We start from the raw sequence: 19,862 nt of genomic DNA, 5'->3' as shown, positions 1-19,862 counted from the left end.
CAAGGGTAAATAATGGTCTAGAAGTTCTCTGCCCTCAGGAAATACTCTCGCAAGAGCTTGCATACATTATTAATCAAGGAAGAATTCATTGGGATTTTGATTGACATCAGATGCCATTCCAGCATCACGTGTTGAAGGCTCACTTGCAGGGTCTCCCCTTAATTTATGGGACATACGTGATTATCCTTCAGCCCGCAGTCATTGTGGAAAGCGTGTTTATTCTGCAATCTGCAACCAGTAGACGCTGGAAGAAAGTGACTGCTTAAAAAATTAGTAGTAGATTTTAAAACTGTGATTAAGTAGCTAATAAAAATCAAAGCATCCTCTTTCAGATATGTCCACTTGATTTATGAGGAGGTTAATAATAAGACTCTAATGGTTCCAAGAGTTTCTCATGTGTTCAGACCTTTGCAGGAAAGCAAATACGAAAGCAGGTAAGTAGAGAAATGGTTCTGATGTTTAGGTGAGGCTTAAATGAGGGCAGAATGTCTTAAGACCTCTCATCTCCCGGCATCCTCCGGTGCTGCCTTTTGCATGAGGGCGCTGCGATGTTTGTCCTTCTGGCACACCCCTCAAACCCTCCAACTCCTCATTTACAAAGGGAATTGATGTCTCCATCATAGAGCTGTCATGAAGAATGGTGCTTGGTATACACATTTCTGTGAAAGCATAAATAGATTTTTTTTTACTGTGTTCCAAAACTGGGTCCCTCCATTCTTGGGTCACTGCCAGAACCACCTGGTCACCATCCCTAATTGAGTTAGTTGACAAGTCTTCGCTGTCTTGAATAATATGTCACCCGCTGAGATATTATTCACTCCCTCATGCTTAGCAACCTCCAGTGTCTGAGGCGCTAGGTGGTTCCGACCCCCCATCAGTGAGCTTTGCCCCACCTCTCCTAGTAGCCTTTGTTCTGTAGTAAAAATCTTCCACTCAGGTCAGATCACCTCCTCCCTTTCCCACATTGCCGCAGCTCTGTCTTCGTAGCTGGCATCACTTGCCTCTGCTTAAAGCCCACTTCTGTCTCCCCTCTCCCTTCCCAGATTCTTCTGGTTGGTTCTCTGAGGACCAGCTGGAGTCCCATCTCTGTGACGCCTTCCCCCACCCACCCGTCAAGACCTCACAGATCTCTCCTTTCTCCAAACCTTTACCACAAGTGAGAGTCTGGGCCCTGTAATTTAGCCTCTATTTTCTGCTCTGCCCTGTTTGTTCTGTTTCATGAGTGTTAACACCTGAGCTGCATCTTCCCCGAGGATGAGGCCTCCTCCTTTTTGGTGTGTGTCTGCAGTGTCCAGCCCTCTGCATAGCACTTGGTAGCCACAGTGGTTGACTGTTCAGGGCGAGGAACTCTTCACAGTCATAACGATCGTCTTTTGTCAACACAGGCCCGTGATGCTGAAGTTTAACGACCTAATCAATATAATTTCATGGTTTTAGAAATCATTAGAAGCAGGTAGTGGGCATCTTCATGGTGGTGGTAAAACTAATCAACACTTTTATCATAATAGCAACTAACGTTAGCTGAGCATCAGCCATGGGCCAGGCAATGGACCAGGCATTTCCATGTATTATCTTACTTAGAGCTCCCCACACCCTCCTCACTATGGACATGGGGAACCCAAGGCCTAGAGAGTTCCATCTCTTACCCGTGTTGCAGCACTCATGGGAAGTGTGGAATTTGAAGCCAGCACAGCTTGCCCTAGGGCCCAGGCCAGCTTCTGACTACAGGAAGGAAGTAGAATCTCCTTCACCATCTCCCACATACTCTGGGCCTGTAAAACCTGAAGGGGTGAAGAAAAGGAGATAGTTAGAAAAGGGATTCTGTGTGCATCAGATACCCAGAATACTTGGCAACCTTCTTTTATTTTTTTTAAATATTTTTTAAATGTGTCTTTAGTTTTGAGAGAGCACAGGGGAGCGGAGAGTGAGAGAGGGGGACAGAGGATCTGAAGTGGGCTCTGTGCTGACAGCAGAGAGCCCACTGGGGGCTCAAACTCACAAATTGTGAGCTCACAACCTGAGCCAAAATCGAAAATCAGACGCTTAACTGACTGGGCCATCCAAGCACCGCTTGGCAACCTTCTTTCAATTGTGAGTGGCAGGTCGCGATTTCCTAAAATATAAGCAAAAGGCAAGAAATGTTAGAAATTAAGTTTACTGACTGCATGACTGTAGGGTATTGATCTAAGAATTTTTATCCTGCAAACTGATCTTGTTTTATTTGTTATGTGTAGACACTTTGCACTTTATTTGAAAGTGTTGCAAGTCAGGCTTGAGTGTAGACTTGGCCCAGTCAACACCGAAGAGGCAATGTAGGAAAAGGCAAAGACAGGGAAGCGGGTTCATCCTTTGGTGCTGGCCGCCGGTGGATGCATGTCCCCCTCAAAATGCTGTAATGCTTTTTCCAGCAAAGACAGTATGTGTGATCAAGTAAAGGAATGGTGGAACGAAGACATGGAAATTATTTGTCAATGTTCAGTATAGAAACACATTTCAAAAGCCCATCTCCCAATTATACAAACTTTCAGAATCTAACTAATTAAAATTCTCCAGGGTAAATGCAAAGCTTTCATTGATCAAGATTTTTAACAGCTTGCTGTTTTACCTGTGTGTGTGTGTGTGTGTGTGTGTGTGTGTGCATACACACACATACGTGTTTTTGTATTTTTAAAGTTCTCTTGGCATGGTGACCTGAAAAGTGTTCCACTGATTATCACAGGTATGCTACTAGAAGAACTACAGCTTTTAAAATCTTTTCTGTTTCTAGCACCGTAATTGCTTTTAAAGTATTCATATAACAATGATTCAAGTGGAAAAGCCAATATATTTTGTGTGCCTGTAACTTCACATGAGTAGGAAGAAAAGTAGGATATGAAAAGAAAAAACTGGGGCGCCCGGGTGGCTTAGTTGGTTAAGTGTCTGACTCTTGATTTCAGCTCAGGTCATGATCTCATGGTTCCTGAGATCAAGCCCCTTGAGACTGAGGTTCGAGACCGAGCCTGCTTGGGATTCCCTCCTCTTCTCTTTCTGTCCCTCCCCCACACATGCTCTCCCTCTCTCTCAAAATAAATAAGCTTTAAAAAAAAATTAAAAACTATGTAAAAACGTGAAGATGTCTGCACAGTGGGATTTTGGTTTCTTAATATAAAATACTTGGTTTTGGCATTCTGAATAGGTCGGACCCCATTATCTCTTTTTTGGCCATCCTCCTATATATGTTCAATACACACTCCATCTGCAGTCTGAGAAACCACCTAAATCAATGTCCAGTGGACCTAATGTTAGAAAGGCCTGGCGTCTTTGTAAAGATAATATTTATATAGCAGCCAAAGCTTCCTAAAAATTTTTATTTGGGGAGCAATGCAAAACCAAAAACACCTGCTATCTCCTGGGCTGAACTTTTGTCATATTTTACAGCAGCTAATTTCACTTGACTGCACAGTTCTAATGAAGGACGTTGTAGGATAAAAAGGAAGAGCTGAAATGCATATCTTCAATGCCCTTGCAGATCTGATAAACTGCCATATTTCCCTCAGCTTATGCAAAACAGAAAGTGAAGAGGCATATTGCAGAAAACTAAATTATACATAAAGTCATTAAACCTCCACCTTCACTTCTGATCGAGGGATTGCTGCTGTCGTGAGAGCAGAGGCAAAATGAAAAAATAAATAAATGAAAGACCTGATCACGTTGTACGTTTCAGTGGAAATGTAATTGCTTAGAAGTTCGTTTGAAGTTCTCAGGTACGTGCAGAAAAGCCGCTGAAAATAAGAAAAGGGCCATGCCGCACCACATCCTGCCGAACTCCGAATACAACCCTCACACACGAGTACGGGACGTAAGGCACAGGCTTACTGTTGACGCACCTGCTCAAAGCTGTCTGTCTTGATCGGTCCCAAACTCTATCTGTTGAGATGTTCACTCCTTTTCTTGACCTGGTTTTCCACCCGGAGACGAATTTATGCAGATGATATACACTGCGTACTCCTCTTTTCAAAGGGTTTTGCAGCTGCCTCGTTTGAAAACGTGTCTACATAGGCACACTCTTTAGGAAGGTTGTGAAATCGCCTTTTTCAAAGAAGATATATCCTGGAAAATGTTCTCATCTGTCAAGGATGATCTAAACGTGAGCATTTTGTAAGGATGGCCATGCAGTAATGACCTCTCGTGGGTCATCTTCTGCCACTAGGAATACGAAATGGAAAAGTTGGCACACGCAAGACTTCATAGCTTTGAGACCCGACGTAACAGGCAGATCTGGAGAAAGCAAGAAGACCATTTTCTGACTCGCTTAATTAACTGCCAGGACCCTTTGGCATCCCCGTATAGTTCTTAATTAACTCTAGCTGCCGGAGTTGCCCATCGTGACAAAATAAGCCTCACCTGACGAGTGGGCTAATAGCCATGATAAGCGGACCACATTGCCTTTCACTTGATGCTGTGTTTTGAAGGTTGTGGCAGTGGGGTGTGTCTGCCTCTGTGAGTAGGTCTGTTTTAATCAACACATCACAGGATTGTGGTATTGGGAACAGGACGTCTCCCTGCTTGCGTGCCCTATGGCTTGACTAAAAAATCAGGGACAACAGACCTCCAAAAAATTAAGACTACGCATGCTCACTCTGGGAAAGATGTTCAGAGAAGCAGAAATTGCACGGGTGCGTCCAGCACTCAGCATCAGCCCACAGAAGAACTGTCTGCCAGAACCAGATTTTCTCAGTTTCCTACGCTGAGGTGACTTATCTTCCCAAAGCATTCCACTTGCTTTACTCCAACCCAGTGTGCACCGAGCTAGCCTGAGCATAACAAGTGTTTTCCAGCCATTGTCGTTACATATGGCACCGTGGCTGGAACCGACACTTGGAAAGAGAATATCCCCATCTTAAACTAGTACATTGGAATTCTGGGTTACACATCAGAATCACTTCATTTTGATATCTTTGCCTCCATAACTGGAAACAATTCATATCGAAGCGTGCCAGGTATTTCAGAATGCTAAGGCTGCCACCACAAAATACCACTGGCTTAAACAACAGGTATTTATTTTCTCACAGCTCTGGAGGCTGGAAGTCCAAAGTCAAGGTGCCAGAAGACTGGTTTTCCTCTGAGGCCTCCCTTCTTGGCTTGCAAATAGCCACCCTCTTGATGCCTCTTCATATGGTCATCCCTCTGTAAAAATGCCCTCTTCTTATAAGGACACCAGTCATCTTGAATTATGGCCCGCCCGTATGACCTCATTTTAAAGTAACTGCTCCTTTAATGGCCCTGCCTCCAAATATAGTCACATTCTGAAGTGCTGGGGATTAGAGCTTCAAGATGTGAATTGCTTGGGGGTGAGGGGTGCACAGTTTAGTTCATGACACTGATAGGATCACATGTCTTATTCAGGAAGTCTGAGAGATCTTGAAATTTGAGACCCAACCAAGGGGATTCCCTTGAGAGTTTCCTCCAAGGAATCCTCTAGCAGCTCCTGCCCATCAGCCCCATTGGTTTGTCCCTATAAATCCTAACTTGAGCTCTCCAATATGGTGGCTACTATCCACACGTGGCTATTTAAATCTAAATTATTTTAAATTAAAATTCAAAATTCAATTCCTCAGTCACCCTGACCTTGTTGCAAGTGCTCGATAACCACAAGTGGCTGGTGACCATTGTATTGGATAGCACGGATGTAGAATATTTCCATCATCATGGGACCACCATGATCTTCTACATCTGGTAACGCCTTGCTCACTAGCTTTGGTAGTCATTAAGGAAACCCTGCAGCCTACAGCCACCTGCTCTGTACCCAGCTCTGTGCTAAGTAGGTTAAAAGTGGAGACACGGACCCTCTCTTCAGGCAACACATAATCTGATTATAGTGATAAAACAATAAAAGGTTATATATCAGATCAGTAAAGAAAAGTTAAGTAGCACATACTCATAACTACAATAGAATTTTGGAAGGGAAAAAAAAATCATTGGGAACCAGAGAAAACTCATGGAAGAGGTGGGTTTGAGCTGAGTTACAACAGATCAACTTTTCAAGGCAAGACAAGGAAAGGAAGGACCCCCTCCTAGAGCAACATCATATCCCACAGAATTGGGACATGGGAAGACACTGACGACAGCTGTTATGGTGCCCTCTTCTTGGACCTGCATTAACGTTGCTTTGGTTTCCTCCTTTTTAGCTTAGCTTCTTAGCTTCTCTTGTTTCTCTCTCAGCCTTTCCTGTCATTCATTAGTACAAACTTGGGCTCTGGCACATCCTGGCAGGTCCACAATGATATCCTCCATTCTGCTGTCTGTCCCCGGAACCGCTCTGTCTGCCTCACCCACAGTAGAATGCGTGCTGCAGAGATTACCTTCATGACTGCCAAATCGATTGAGCGTGACCCTTTCTGTAAGCAGTCTGAACTATCCAGTACCGTGGCCACTAGCCACTTGTGCCATTGAGCACTCTTGGTATGGTTAGGGTGACTGGGAACTGGGCAGTAGGTTTGGAATCCCTTTGGGTTGTTCAGGGAGCTTGGCTGAGCCATAAACCGAGAATCAACAATGTCTTAAAGAACATCGGTATTCTTGTGGACAATAGTACGTCTGAGATGTTATGGGTAAAGAACCTACAATAGTATTTGGAACATAGCAAGTGTGCTGCACTGTCTTGTGCTATTATTAATGTCATCTATTCTGTTCTTACCATTATCCGTTGTTCTTATTAATACTACTGAATGGATAGTTTACTGTGATTTCACTAGAAGAATACTTATGTAATCAAAATCTTCTAAGCCAAAGTTTCTTCCTTGTCACACGTCTTGGCAAATATTCAGATTCCCTTTCAGGAATTTTCTTTGCTGAAACAACAGTCTCTGGATATTGTGTGAAAGTTCATTCTGCTTTATGATGGGGATGGTAACAGGTCTTCTGAGGGCATTAGATCTTTGTTGTTTGCATTTTGAAACTGACCCTCAAATTTACTTTAATTTGCTTTCAAGTCTCTTGCCTTCTCTAAAATACTTTAAGGCAGTACTTCTAATGACATGAAACATCTTATTTTTAGTTCAATCCCAGACCTTGTAGGCTTAAATAAAAAAAAATTGAACCATGTGCCCCCAAGGTTTTAATCTAATATCTGGTTCCCTGAATATGGGCCAAGACTTCATTTTTTAAAGCATCAGCAGATTCTAAAAACAACTTTTGGCAACTTCCTTTTAGCATCTGACCTTGATTCACTTAAACTAATTGTTGTCCTTTCAGCAGATTGTAATTCTAAAAAACAACAACAACAAAAGCTATATATACTATAGGACGTTAGAGGGATTTTGAAAATTCGTACAGTGCCCTCCGTCTGAACTGTGCCTTTTCAGTATTGCTTTCTCAGTCATGATGGTAATTTATTTAAAACTAGATAGGAGCATATAATTTTGTAAACGTTTTTAAGAAGCAGGCCTCAAAAATATTAAATTCAGATTTATGACGTAGGAATCTTCTGATTTGTAATTGTCACCTCTTGATTCATTAGTGCTTATGGAGCTGCTCCTATGTGGGAGAGACATGCTCAGTGCTGAGGATGTGCAGAGGCTCAGTCCTCCCCTGTGAGGCTCATGGTCAGGTTAGAGACCTGTGCTCTGTGCTTTTCTGTTAAAGCCCTACATGTTACATACATTATACTGGCAACGTGACAGTTGTACGGCACTTCATGTGTACAAGCTCCTTACATGTTCTTTTTCTTGAAATTCATTGGTTTTAATATTAAAGGCCATCCTGTTAAGTAATTTAAATGGTTATAGTATTCCTACTATATAAACTGAAAATCACATTCAGTACCTGACCTGTGATCACATTAGGAATCAGTCAGAGCTGGGACTTCAACCCAAGTTTTCTAGTCTTGGATCCTATACTCTTTCCTCTTCTACACCCTGTGTTGTGAGCCCAGATCGATGGTGAGTTCAGATTTCTCCCCAGGCATGAGATGCAAGCAACGAATGGTGTACAAGGTGCCTTTCTAGGAGGTCTACTCACAGCACTGAATTACAGGGTGAGAAAATGATTTCCTGTCCAGGTAGTTCTTCAGTCCTGATTTATCAGTGAGCTTTGATTTGGAGCTAGAGTGTCTTCTCCATCTCTCTCAACCCAACAAAGAATCAGAAGACATCCAAGCAGTATTGCCAGGCTGAAATTAACCCCACTGTTTCGTTTTCATTCTCTTTCCTTTTTCTATTATCTTTACCTGCAGTGAGTATCTTGGCTTTCCATTTACTGTAATGATATGAAATTTCATTTCCAAATAAGTGTACTGTCTTTAAATATATGGGTTAAATTTAAATCCCTAAATAAATTAGAGGAAAGTGGTCGGGGCGAGGGAAATCGTGAAGGTGGTACACAGTGACTCAAATTGCTAAGAACTTGTGGATTGCGGCTAGCCAGCATCCCTTGCCTTCCAGATTCTTGTTTCTTTTTTTTTAATAAATGTTTATTTATTTATTTTTGAGAGAGAGCATGAGTGAGTGGGGGAGGGGCAGAGCAAGAGGGAGAGAGAGAGAATCCTAAGCCGGCTCCCCGCTGTCAGTGTGGAGCCCGACATGGGGCTCGAACTCACAAGCCGTGAGATCATGACCTGAGCCGAGATTAAGAGCCAGATGCTTAACCGACTGAACCACCCAGGCAACCCCAAGATTCTTGTTTCATCTTTGTGTTCACCTACTTGCAACTTCCCAATCCCAAAGTATCTTGATGAAATGACAACAGTTTGTAGGGAGTACAGTCAGATGAACAAAGAATTCCACCCAAGGTCTATGGTAGGATGATTGTAACCAATAACATTTGATCTGTTCTGAAAGATGAAGTAGCTATTTCAGGATTCCCCATGGAGGCTGTGAGTGGCTCCATCTCTCAGGGCAGGAGAGTGAGGGGTGGTGGTCAGCAACTCCTGGAAATTTCTACCATGCCAGGATCTCTGTTCTGTGCCTGGTGCAGGTTCATTGTTTTGACTCTGTTTGGAATCTCGTCCTCACGCCCATCGACTAGGGCTGAAAGCTAAGACTTTCCTCACCAGCAGTAGTCTGCGGACCTCTAAAGTGATAGTGTCCCCAATCTTCGATAAGAAATGATGTTTGATAAAACATCAGCCAGTAAAGGAAAACAGCTAGGACTCTAATTTCATCATGGGTTATAATTTTCAATAAAAATGTTTGCTTTTAAGAGTAGAAATTGAACTTTTGACAGCGTAAATTAAAATGCAATTATTCTCCACTAAACTACTTGAAAAGGTGTTTCTAATCTTGATTTCCAAATTTCTAAAGTAATTCTCCCTTCTAAATTTTTTATCTTTAATCGCCTATGACTTAGGTACTGCAGGAAGAGCCTGGGAATTGTTCTGATAGATTTTGTAAATTAATAGATGTCAAAAAGAGCCACAAACCTCTCATTAAAGTTTCTTTTCCTGCTACGCTTATTCATTTCCAAATCTGTCATATCTAAAAATGTATCCTTAGACTTTCAGTCACATTTGATGGAGTTTACGTGCCGTGATTTCTGAGGTGAGGACGTTTTCAAACTTACAGCTCTCCAAGAAACACCATGGAAAGGATGTTCAGTTTTTTTTTAAGAGGGGGCAAGAACAAAACAGTAATCCCCCCACTTCTGCGTACGTCGTAGAATCCATGGAGGAAAAATACAGACCCCCTGGAGGGAAAAAAAAAATGGGAAGGATTATTGTCAGAGAGACAGTAACAAAAATAGCAGCAGAGTCAGTTTAAGGATTTGTTGCCATCAAAGCCTGAAGCTTTCATATGAGAACATGAGCAGTAATTGCCAGCACCCTGATTGAGCGTTCACTGTGCATTAAGCGTGTTGCACATGTGGAGTCTGTCAGTCCTTTTGACTGCCATGTTGTCAGTAGGGAGACATGGCTGGGGTTTCAAACAAGAAAGTGCCACGTGCCCAAGTGTGTTTTAAAAACTCACTCTGGAGGAAGTGTATAAACTGGTGGGCCGCAAAAGCAGCCAGGCAAGAAGCTCCTCCTGTAATCATGCAGGCAGGAGATGAGTCGAACTCAACTTTTCTGACTGTCTCAGAAGGAAAGGAGCCAGCTAGACTTCTACAGAAGCAACTATTTGTTCTCTCAGTGTCTTAGAAATTCCTTTTTCCCAAAAGGGGCTCTTACTCATCTCTGAAGATCTGGGTACCTTTAGCCCAGGCTTCCTGACAGATCACTCTTTCTGACACTGTTTCTGATTTCCTGACAAACCACAAAGGCAGGTGCGGAGGTAGAGGAAATTACAGTTCTGGAGAGGTATTAACACCTCAAACCCCTGGCAAGATCTGCATCTGAGAGGAAATGAAAATTGCTCTCTCTCTGAACTGTGGGTGGCAATCCTGGAGGAAGGACTCCGGCCCAGAGTGATTTAGAGAAACTACAAAACAGTTGAACCCGGTGCTTTCACTGGCTTTTAAAATAAAGCAGTCCTCTTGTTGGTCCTGCTGTGACAGGGCACTCACTGGCATCACTGTTTTGACACTCCATCCAATTACCGTGGCGTCCTTGGACTTGCGAGGGTAATGCAGTGAGGACAGGGCCAGGTCCCAGTTCCAGAATCTTTGCAAAATTGATTGAGCTTATGATGTCCCCCATGACCAAGAGACAGGCAATGCCGAACTCAAAGACGTAGACTTTGGCCAACTTGTCTATACTGAATTAAACAGTGCTATAAAATCCGTGTGCCATGCCTGTCCTCCCTGCGTGTAAGCAGCAGAGCCCCCATCAGGACCATCTAGAAAAATCTACGTGCAAAAGCAGCCCTGGAGTTTTCAAACTGAGAAAGGTCATCCTCGTGGTTGACCCTTGACAGCCGCTTTGAGGGCAAGTGCCCGGGAATCAGGGACTCCCCAAAACTCTAAGTGGCCTCTGCATCATCAGTGGGTGCGAGCTTTGTCATGTGTGCGGGAGGACAGGCGTCCATCCCAGAGAAGGCATCCCACACCGGAGGGGTCGCTGGGCACTGCTAAGAACGTAGAACTTCATCATTAAGCGCTCTTCCAGAGTTGAAAGAGAAGAAGGATGCGGGACACAAAAGGGCTGAGTATCCCCAAACAGCTACACTCTGCCTCTTAAAATTAATGCTCAACAGAAACTCACTCTAGATACATCAAAGTAGCCCCCCTTTTAAAGCCACGATGGGGCGCTTAGGTGGCTCAGTCAGTTAAGCATCACACTTCATCTCAGGTCATGATCTCATGGCTTCATGGGTTTGGGCCCCTCATCGGGCTCTGTGCTGACAGCTCAGAGCCTGGAGCCTGCTTCAGATTCTGTGTCTCCCTTTCTCTCTGCCCCCATCCCTGGCTCACTCTCTCTCTCTCTCTCTGTCTCTCCCTCTCTCTGTCTCTCTCTCTGTCTCAAAAATAAATAAACATTAAAAAAGAAATTTTTAACCTGTGTTACCTGCCTCAGTCTCTGTAATTCCATGGGCTGTTGGCCCCGCCCACTGAAGGTTCAGCAAGAGCCCACTGCCGTGCAGCTAACATTGTCCCCACTTTTCCTCCGTCACTCAATTCAAGAGTGGTACTTCTCTTTGATCAGTGGTGTTCAGATTTTTTTCTGCTTCCATACACTTGAGGGATATGTCACATCATTAGCAGGAGCTTACTACCGCAGTGATTCTGAAGGTGGAAAGAAAGGAGACTTTGACATTAGGCCCATTTCAAGAAAAGCAGGTAGACTGAGGATCCCTCCAGAGTGCACATGGCTTCACATCCCCTAAGGAAATTGCTTCGAGGATGGTGCAGAGCTGTGTGTAATCGAAGAGGTTCATTCCACAAAGAACGGAAACTAGAAATGCTTGGTGGCTTATGACCCACGACCAGAGTGACTTCAGACTGCTGCGTGCACAGTGCAATGCAGTGGGCACAAAGCCACGTGTTCTTGCCAGCTTTGTGGCCAACGAGGGGCATCACAGGGTTCAAAGCTGGGGTCCAGGTCCTAGCTTCTGCTTGCTGACTGTTTCTGGGCATGGAAACATCATATAATATTTTCAGGCTGCAAACCTCAATTCCGTTGTCAAAAGAGAAAGAGATGTTAGGTAAAGAAAGGCAGTATGACTATTGCCAAGATCATTGCATGCCTGGATCCTCTTGCAAAATAGAAAAATTCTGCAAAATTGGGAATTGGACTGTGTTTCAGTGAAACATGGCCATTTGAAGCGCTGAGAGTGATTAGCCTCTTCTTTAAAAATGCCAAGCGGTGTTCACATTTAGATTTCAGGTGGTTTAGCCATAACGCAGTTTGTGTGTCTAGATTTGGGCTTTTACCCTGCCCCAACCTCATTTGCCCATAATGCATCACATGCTCCCTCCGGCTGCCTCTGTCCAGGACACAGGAGAATGGCTGTGACTGCAGACCACACGGGAGCACATCTTGGGACCACCTTCCCATCACCACTCCACTCTGAGCCATCAGGCAATTTTAGGTGTCTTCAGCTGCTTTCGTATGATAGCAATAAATGGTTTACATGGCCCTAATAAAATGCAGTGCCTGGAAGAAGCAGAAGAAGTATGTGCAGAAAACAAAGAAAGTTCAGAGACTTTGCATGCCCCAGCAAGTTCATCTTCCTTCTTTCAGGGTGACGGCTGTAGTCATTTTATGTGCCCGATTTTATTCATATGAGAAAGGGAGGAAAAATTCCATTTCAGAAGCTTTCTGAAAAAAACTTGACCCTGCACTGCCTGAAAACATACTGTACATTATGCACAGCCTTGACCTGCATCCCTTTCTTCCTGGCAGCTTTTCAGTTGAATAGGATTTTTTTTCTCCTTTTTTAATATCTGGGAGCTGTGGCGTTTGTAACAGACTGCATCATTTTGGAGTAACGTTCTCTTGAGGTGGGCAACTGAGATGTATAATTATATCTCATGGAAAATGATAGTGGTATGTGGGGTGGGGGAGGAGGTTATTGAATCACAAAGACATGTTCCCCATTCAGAAAAAAATGACTATATGCGGGATGTTCAATTTCCTTCTGCTCTCTACCCATGGAGAGCACAGCATCTTAGAGTGGAGAAGTCATTGGTATTCACTGGAGCTTGCCTGGTTTCATTTTTATTGTTTCTGAGACTTATTACTCTTTCAGAGTGGTTCCCAGGTTTGCTGCCTTTTTCTCAGTATATATGAGCTAAGGTAGTCAGAGGAAACACTTTAATTACATTTTAAGTAGAGCCAAAGCATAAGTATATTTATGAAAATTCTAACAGAAGGTGCAGTGAGACCATTAACTTAAATCCCCAAAATACATAAAATGTTTTTTCGTAATAAAAAGTCCATTGTTGGCGTGTTAAATTGTATGTGCATATTAAAAATCTGTGCTAAACACTAAATATTGCCTAAATGTCCATACTGTATTTTAAATTCCTCCTATAAAAAAGTGTCCTGGGAATGTGGACCGTCATCGTCGGTCTCCCAAGCTTGTCCTTATGTGGCTGTCCCACTGTCTCTCACCGGACCGCTTTTTCAAAAGCACACCTGCGCCTTGGTTAAATTTGATTTTAATGAACCTGCTCGTAACCGTCAAGCAAATAGTATGAGACGAGAGATCAAGGAGTTGGAGTTTGTACTTGAACATAACAGTTGGTCTCGGATACAGGGAAACATGAGGGGCGGTAAGCAGAGAACCCCCTCCCCCACCCCCAAACAGACGCCAGACATTGGCATGTGCTCAGGAATCCTCTGATTCCTTCAAGGAACAGACTTCTATTTTCTCAGCACCAGGAGGGTTCAAAACCTCGTTGGCTTTACTTTCAACAAATCTGATAGGAGCAGCCCTTAGTAGATACCACGTAAAATACAGGGTGACTACTCACCTCCCGAAAGATACTTGGTTCAGAGTAGAGGTCTTCTCAAAGCAATTTATATAATTTTAAAGGGACACATAACTTTTGACCTTCCTGAAGATGAGAAAAAAAGAAAAAGGATAGCTGAAGAACCTTGCCCAGATTAAAAAAAAAAAATCCACAGAAGAAAATCATATGAAATGTGGGTTGATTTGCTTAATTTATTAGAAGATATTTAAGTACCTCTCTGAGTTCATGGACGCTAACTAAACTTACAGCAGGAACCACTTCACAAGATTTGTACCTCACACCATTACGCTGTGCTCCTTCAACTTATACAGTGCTGTATGTCAAGTGCATCTCAGTAAAACTGGAGAAAATGTATTTAAAAGTCAAAAGTTAAGTGAAATAGGACTTGATAGAATGATTGCATCGGAAAATTACTTCATTTTCCTCAGGTGTATTTCACTGGTAGGTTTATTGGGGACTATTGGTCCATCTCACGGTCTGAAAAAAAAGGGTGCGTCTCAGTGGTCTGTCTAAAAGGCTTGGGCTCTTGGGAGAATGAGAAGTCTGTGTCAGGCCTCGCTATGGACCAGATGAGATGCAATATTCTAGAGCCTTGATGAACTGCATTCCTGCTTTGATTATGATTCTTGCTTAGAATTCCCAAACCAGGAAAGCAGGGGCTCACAGTGTGGAAGACCTATATATCATGTCACAGTTTCTTGGAACGCCCAATGGCTCTAGAGCTATAGATAAAGTTTTATTTTCTAACTAGAAATTGAAACAGGTGATGTATACTAACAAAAAGCCATAGCATTTAAAACTGGGTCCATCTTAGGAAATAAAAAATCATCATCACCATTGACAAAAGGAAACAGAAGCCAAGTTAGTCAATCCAGAAAGCCCTTTTTTCCTCTCTCTGTACTCCCCATAGGTATATTTCTTACTTTCTAAGCCAAAGACAAGGACCTGTGGTTCTAATAATTGCGGATGTATTCATGGGGAGATTGGCTACATAAATGGAATCAGAACTCTTCCAGAAAACACAAGACTGGTCACAATGTCCATAAGGAGTCAGGACGCAATGGATAACACTAGTCACCTCATCTTTTTCATGGAGCAGCACTTTTTGTTGTGTTTTGTTTCACCTTCAAGAAAATAATACACTTGTCTGCTTAAAAGTAATTCACATAATTCCTGGATAGGAAGGTGAAGAGGCTTATTGCAAGAATGCCCTCCCATTTCTGCTCGCCTGCTGCTGCTTCCGTGCCATGATCACATTATCCTACAAGATCAGAAAATTTCCGTTTTTGTAAGAGTGAATGAAGTTTACTTGACATCTCTTATATTCTCTTGTTGCAAACCTTCATTTAGAGACAAGGAGATGTGATCAAGATGTAGAAAGCAATCATTGGCCACATATATTGAAAGAGGGTTTCAAGTCCTTGTCAGGGGAGGTGTGGAACAGAAAAATCCGTGGATTAAGAGTCAAAAACCATTGAGGCCTGACCCAGGCCTGTGTGTTATGAGCTGGTTGTGTTCTTTCTACATCTCATGTCCCTCAACTTGAGAGCAGGGAAGCATCCCTCCGTGCCTGACCGCTCTCCTGAGCTTTAGTGGAGAGTGGACTCGTTCATTCTGCAAGCACTTAATAAGTACACAATAGTAAGTGCTTGGAAGTGGGCCCCAAGTGGGCTTGGACTTGGGCCCCACCTTAGGAAAACATGCCGTGAGCTACATGCCGTGGTCAAATGTAAGGGGATCGGTTATCGTTTCATTGTTTGTTTCTGTCTGCTTCCTGGCCACCAGTTACCTGAAAACATGAGGTTAAAATAACTGTTTTTAAAAGCAAGGGCTATCAGAAGGCCTGTGATTGTCACAAATGCTAAAGAAATAGCTGTGATGTGCCCGCCTTCCCCACAGGAGAACATCTTCTTGTTAGAAAGGGAAGGGATTCATGTGGCTTTGCCTCAGGTGACCTAGGAGCATTATTTTTACTAGTTGTACAAGTACCTGTCCCCCTCGTACACTGCTAATACTCCTCTCTCTCTCTCTCTCTCTCTCTTTCTGCCTCTCTCTCTCTTTGTGTGTGTGTGTGTGTGTGTGTGTGTGTGTGTGTGTGTGCAGGCGGGTGTGCCCAACACACACACGCACACACACACACACATACATGCACACATGCCCTAGGATAGTGTTCACCAGAGGCCATGGACTCTCCTGGAAGACTTTTCCCTTCTCCATCTTCCTACAAAAAAACAAAACCTGAAAACTTTTAGATGGGCGGAAAAGGCAAAGGGGATTGAAATTGGCAATTACATCATGACAAACTCAAAGTAGAATTAAACTGTTATGAGGGCAGTCAGATAATAGTTATTACTCAACTGTAAAATAATTGTCATTCATAGGGTAACAAAGACACTATTCAGAAACAGAGTCTGACTCTAAAAGCCCTGAAGCTATTTTTAAATGTGTATTTCATAGCAGAATAGAAGTTACATGTCTGAATAAATCCTTTATCATATGATAGCCTTGTTCCTGAGGGAATTAACTAGTGATTTTCATTGCTAGTATTTCTATTGACTTAATTTATTAATAACCTGAAAATGTTTTTCCTTGTAATTTGTCCTACATCATGTGGTATTCACCCTTCAATTAACAATGTATGCTGTGACTCTGTTAATAGAACTATAGGTAATAGTACGTCTGATCCTCGTCTGCCGTCATGTTGTTTCCAAATGATAAATAGAACGTAAGAACTATTACGGTAATAAGGTGTCAAGGATGATCGTGACTAAGGTACCTTAAATTAAGACAGGCAATTTAAAACTGTAATGCTTATGTTCGCAGTGTTATTTTGTCACTGTTGCGTGTTACAAAATGGAGTGTCCCTGCTTATTTGTTGTATGGAGGGACTGATACCAGTGGTTCAGTGCTGGGATAGGGCTCTTTTCCAGCCAGTCTCCGGTGGCCAGTGAGCTATTTGGTTAACAGCAGGATCAATACACATCAAGAAAAGGCGTGGACTTCACACACGGTACATAGGCAGGTTTCCCAGGTATCTGAGCCCCTCGCACACTTAAGCTACACAAGTAAAGCTTCATCCATCACCAAACACTGTGATCGCTCATTCACTTAATAGCCAATTATTGGATTCCTGCCATGAGGCAGAGGTTGTGCACAGACAGCAATGAAACCACGCAGTCCCTGCCCTCAGGGAGTTTATAGTCTGGCGGCAGATACAGTAGGATGAGCTGCACACCATCCACTTCGTGGTCAGGTCTGTGCAACACGCCAGGAGGTGAGGCTCCCTCATGGGGCCTCTGAGTAGGTGGGTCTTACCCCCTGCAGCAATACTAATGCAGTTTTACTAATGAGCCAGAACTGGACCCATAGAAAGTGATACTAAGTAGGTCCCATTGAACCACAGACTGATCACTAAATATTGGTAATGGTCGGAAATGGACAAGATGGCCAAACACTGTAAGGAGGACAGATGAGGAGTTTCAGTTCTAAAGAGAGAACTTGAAAAGCCACCCTGGGCATGTTTGAGGGTGTGAGTTCCTGAAACCACATCCTCTGGCCCTGAAGCATCTCGGAATGGTGCTCTCATCCATCGGCTCTACCTTTCTATCTTCCCCCTCCTCCTCTCCTCTTCTTTCCCAGTCGGTACCAAGAAGGAAGTGGAAGAGTAGCTGTGGCAAAGGGAAGAAATCAGTTTGACTAACCGCTTCTTACTTCCGTCCTTCTTCCCCTTCCCTCTCTATACACTTGGCTACACAAGGATAAAAGGGAAGGTGAACTGAAGTGGAAATACAAGTCTCGGACTTTTTTTCACTTTGTCAACTGATACCAAAGGATATATTCATTATCATTTGAACAGGAAAATATATGTATCTGACTAATAACATGAAGATTAAAGACCCTGGGCATAATAATGCCAAATCCTTAAATAAATGGACATCTAAGCTCCATTAAAAAGGAAGAGAAAACTCTGGCAGGATTTATAACGGGATTTTAGCCTTGAAGGCATGAAGTCATAGCTTACGTACCTTTACAGTTTTAACCAAAAATCACCTTCTTTCAGTTAGCGATTGGGAAGAAAAATGACATCTTTGCATCTCTGAAGAGAATAATGAGAAATGGTAATATAATTAAGACATTGAGGGACATGTTCATTCTTTTTCTGTATTAAATTGATTAAAGTCGGATAGGGTGAACTCGACCATTTTAATAGCTTGTGCGATAAACTGTGAATTCACACTTCAGCCCCCATCCATGTATGTAATGTAGCAAGTAAAGGAAAACAAAAAGTTAACGTATTTAATCCATTCTCTCTTTCCTGTGAACATCCTTTTCCCTTCTTGACCCTTGCTGTACATTTTTTAAGAACATCTTCCATCATTAAGATCCTGTGTTTACTGCACCAAATTGTAATTCTCCGTGTCACTTTTCTCTTTCTTCCAGAGCTTCTTTGAAGGGCAGTCTGCACCATGGGACTCCGCTAAGAAAGATGAGAACAGAATGAAGAACAGATATGGGAATATCATTGCATGTAAGTGTTGACAGCGTGATTGTGCTGTGGTATAACTTTCTTTTCGCATCTGCTAAGATTGACCACCAGCCTCACGCAGTGAGAATTTACAGTGCAATTACCGCCTTCATCCTTCTGGAAAAGCCGGTGTAATGCTTGTATTCAAGAAAGGGAAAACTACCTAAATACCCCCACTCCGTCAATGTGTCTTGCTGTGGGGCTGGTTTTACTTTCAGATTTAAGGTTTGGGTGATGTAGGTAATGTGAAAATGCTGAGGAAGAAAATGCATTTTTGGAGTAAGCATAATAGTCTAATGTTTCCCAGCTGCTACATGAGGATGAATGGAAATAATGATGTGCAACAAGCCTTAATGCACGGGGCTCAGAGTTCTCAGCAAGCATTAACTCATTAATCCTCCAGACACTTGGGTTAGGCAGGTCAGTAATAGCCCCGTTTTAAGGACAGGAAACCGAAACTCACAAGTTAAATGATAGTCCCCATATCGCAACACTCATTAGCAAAAGAGTGAGGATTCTATCTCAGAAATTCCCAGTTCCTGTGAAGCTGAATGTTGCCAATCCATAATGCCTCGGACGGTGTTTAAATGGAGCCCAGCCTCATTAATGTGCCGTAACGATGCTGAGACGCGTGGTGGATTGATGAGTCTCCTTCTCCCAGGGCTGGAGCCATCCATCCCCCGCATTAAACTGCTCCAGGTCACACAGGACCGCCTCAACGTACTGACAAGTACTAACAGAATTAACGCTATTTCTGAAGATAACGTAAATTCAAACAAACAAACGCTGTGAAAATAGAACTGGAGAGCGTGTAGCACGTGCCTTGCTGCTACCGAAGAACCAACTGGAAACGTTTGCACAGTCCAGGGAACAATGCATTAGCTTTATTGATTGAAAGTACAGCGACATTGTATGCATCTAAGTTAACGTTTCTTGCAAGGACAGGAGAGACCGCCCAGTAGAAGTTTCTGCGACTGTAGAAGTCTTCTGTGTCTACGCTCTATGAACCAGTAGCCACACGCCACATGAGCACTTGAAATGTGGCGGGGGCCACTGAGGAACTGAGATTTAAGTTGTATTTAACTTTAATCATCTTGAATTTAAATGGTACACGAGACTGGCGGCCCCCATATCGGACAGTGCACAGCAACGGTGTGTGTGTTTTATTGTGAAAAAGGAGGGGGTGGGGTTTACACATAATAGGAACGAAGCATCCTGACTGCGCGTGAGCTGGCTCTGTTCTCCCTCTGGCCACTCATAAGTCGCAACCACCGGTTTTGCGGGTGACACGTGCTAGCTTTGAGCGTTCTGTCTGTTCATTTACTCCGTGCTTCCAGTGGTCCTGTCAGAGTCCTTTTTAGGGAGAAGATGTTTCCGATAGACCCAAGGCTTCATTGCCCTTCAGGGGATTCAGTCAACACTTAGGGAGCACCAGACACTGGACCCACAGTGAGGATTCCCAGGTGACAGGGATGATGTCCCCGCCCGCAGGACAGGGTAGACCAGGCAG

At 43.2% G+C, this 19,862-nt stretch overlaps 1 protein-coding gene across 2 annotated transcripts in view; it reads left to right on the top strand.

Moving 5' to 3' along the window:
• PTPRM (protein tyrosine phosphatase receptor type M) overlaps nucleotides 1-19,862 on the top strand; it is a 788,961-nt gene that overhangs the window by 669,247 nt on the left and 99,852 nt on the right. For both annotated transcript variants that reach the window (XM_042962258.1, XM_042962257.1), the window contains one exon: nucleotides 18,268-18,355. In XM_042962258.1, coding sequence (XP_042818192.1) covers nucleotides 18,268-18,355 — 88 coding nt within the window. The remainder of the gene's footprint in view (nucleotides 1-18,267; nucleotides 18,356-19,862) is intronic.

The sequence above is a fragment of the Panthera tigris genome, chromosome D3 (genome assembly GCF_018350195.1).
Source record: "Panthera tigris isolate Pti1 chromosome D3, P.tigris_Pti1_mat1.1, whole genome shotgun sequence".
NCBI classification, from domain to species: domain Eukaryota; kingdom Metazoa; phylum Chordata; class Mammalia; order Carnivora; family Felidae; genus Panthera; species Panthera tigris.
This window is presented reverse-complemented; position numbering and strand designations above follow the sequence as displayed.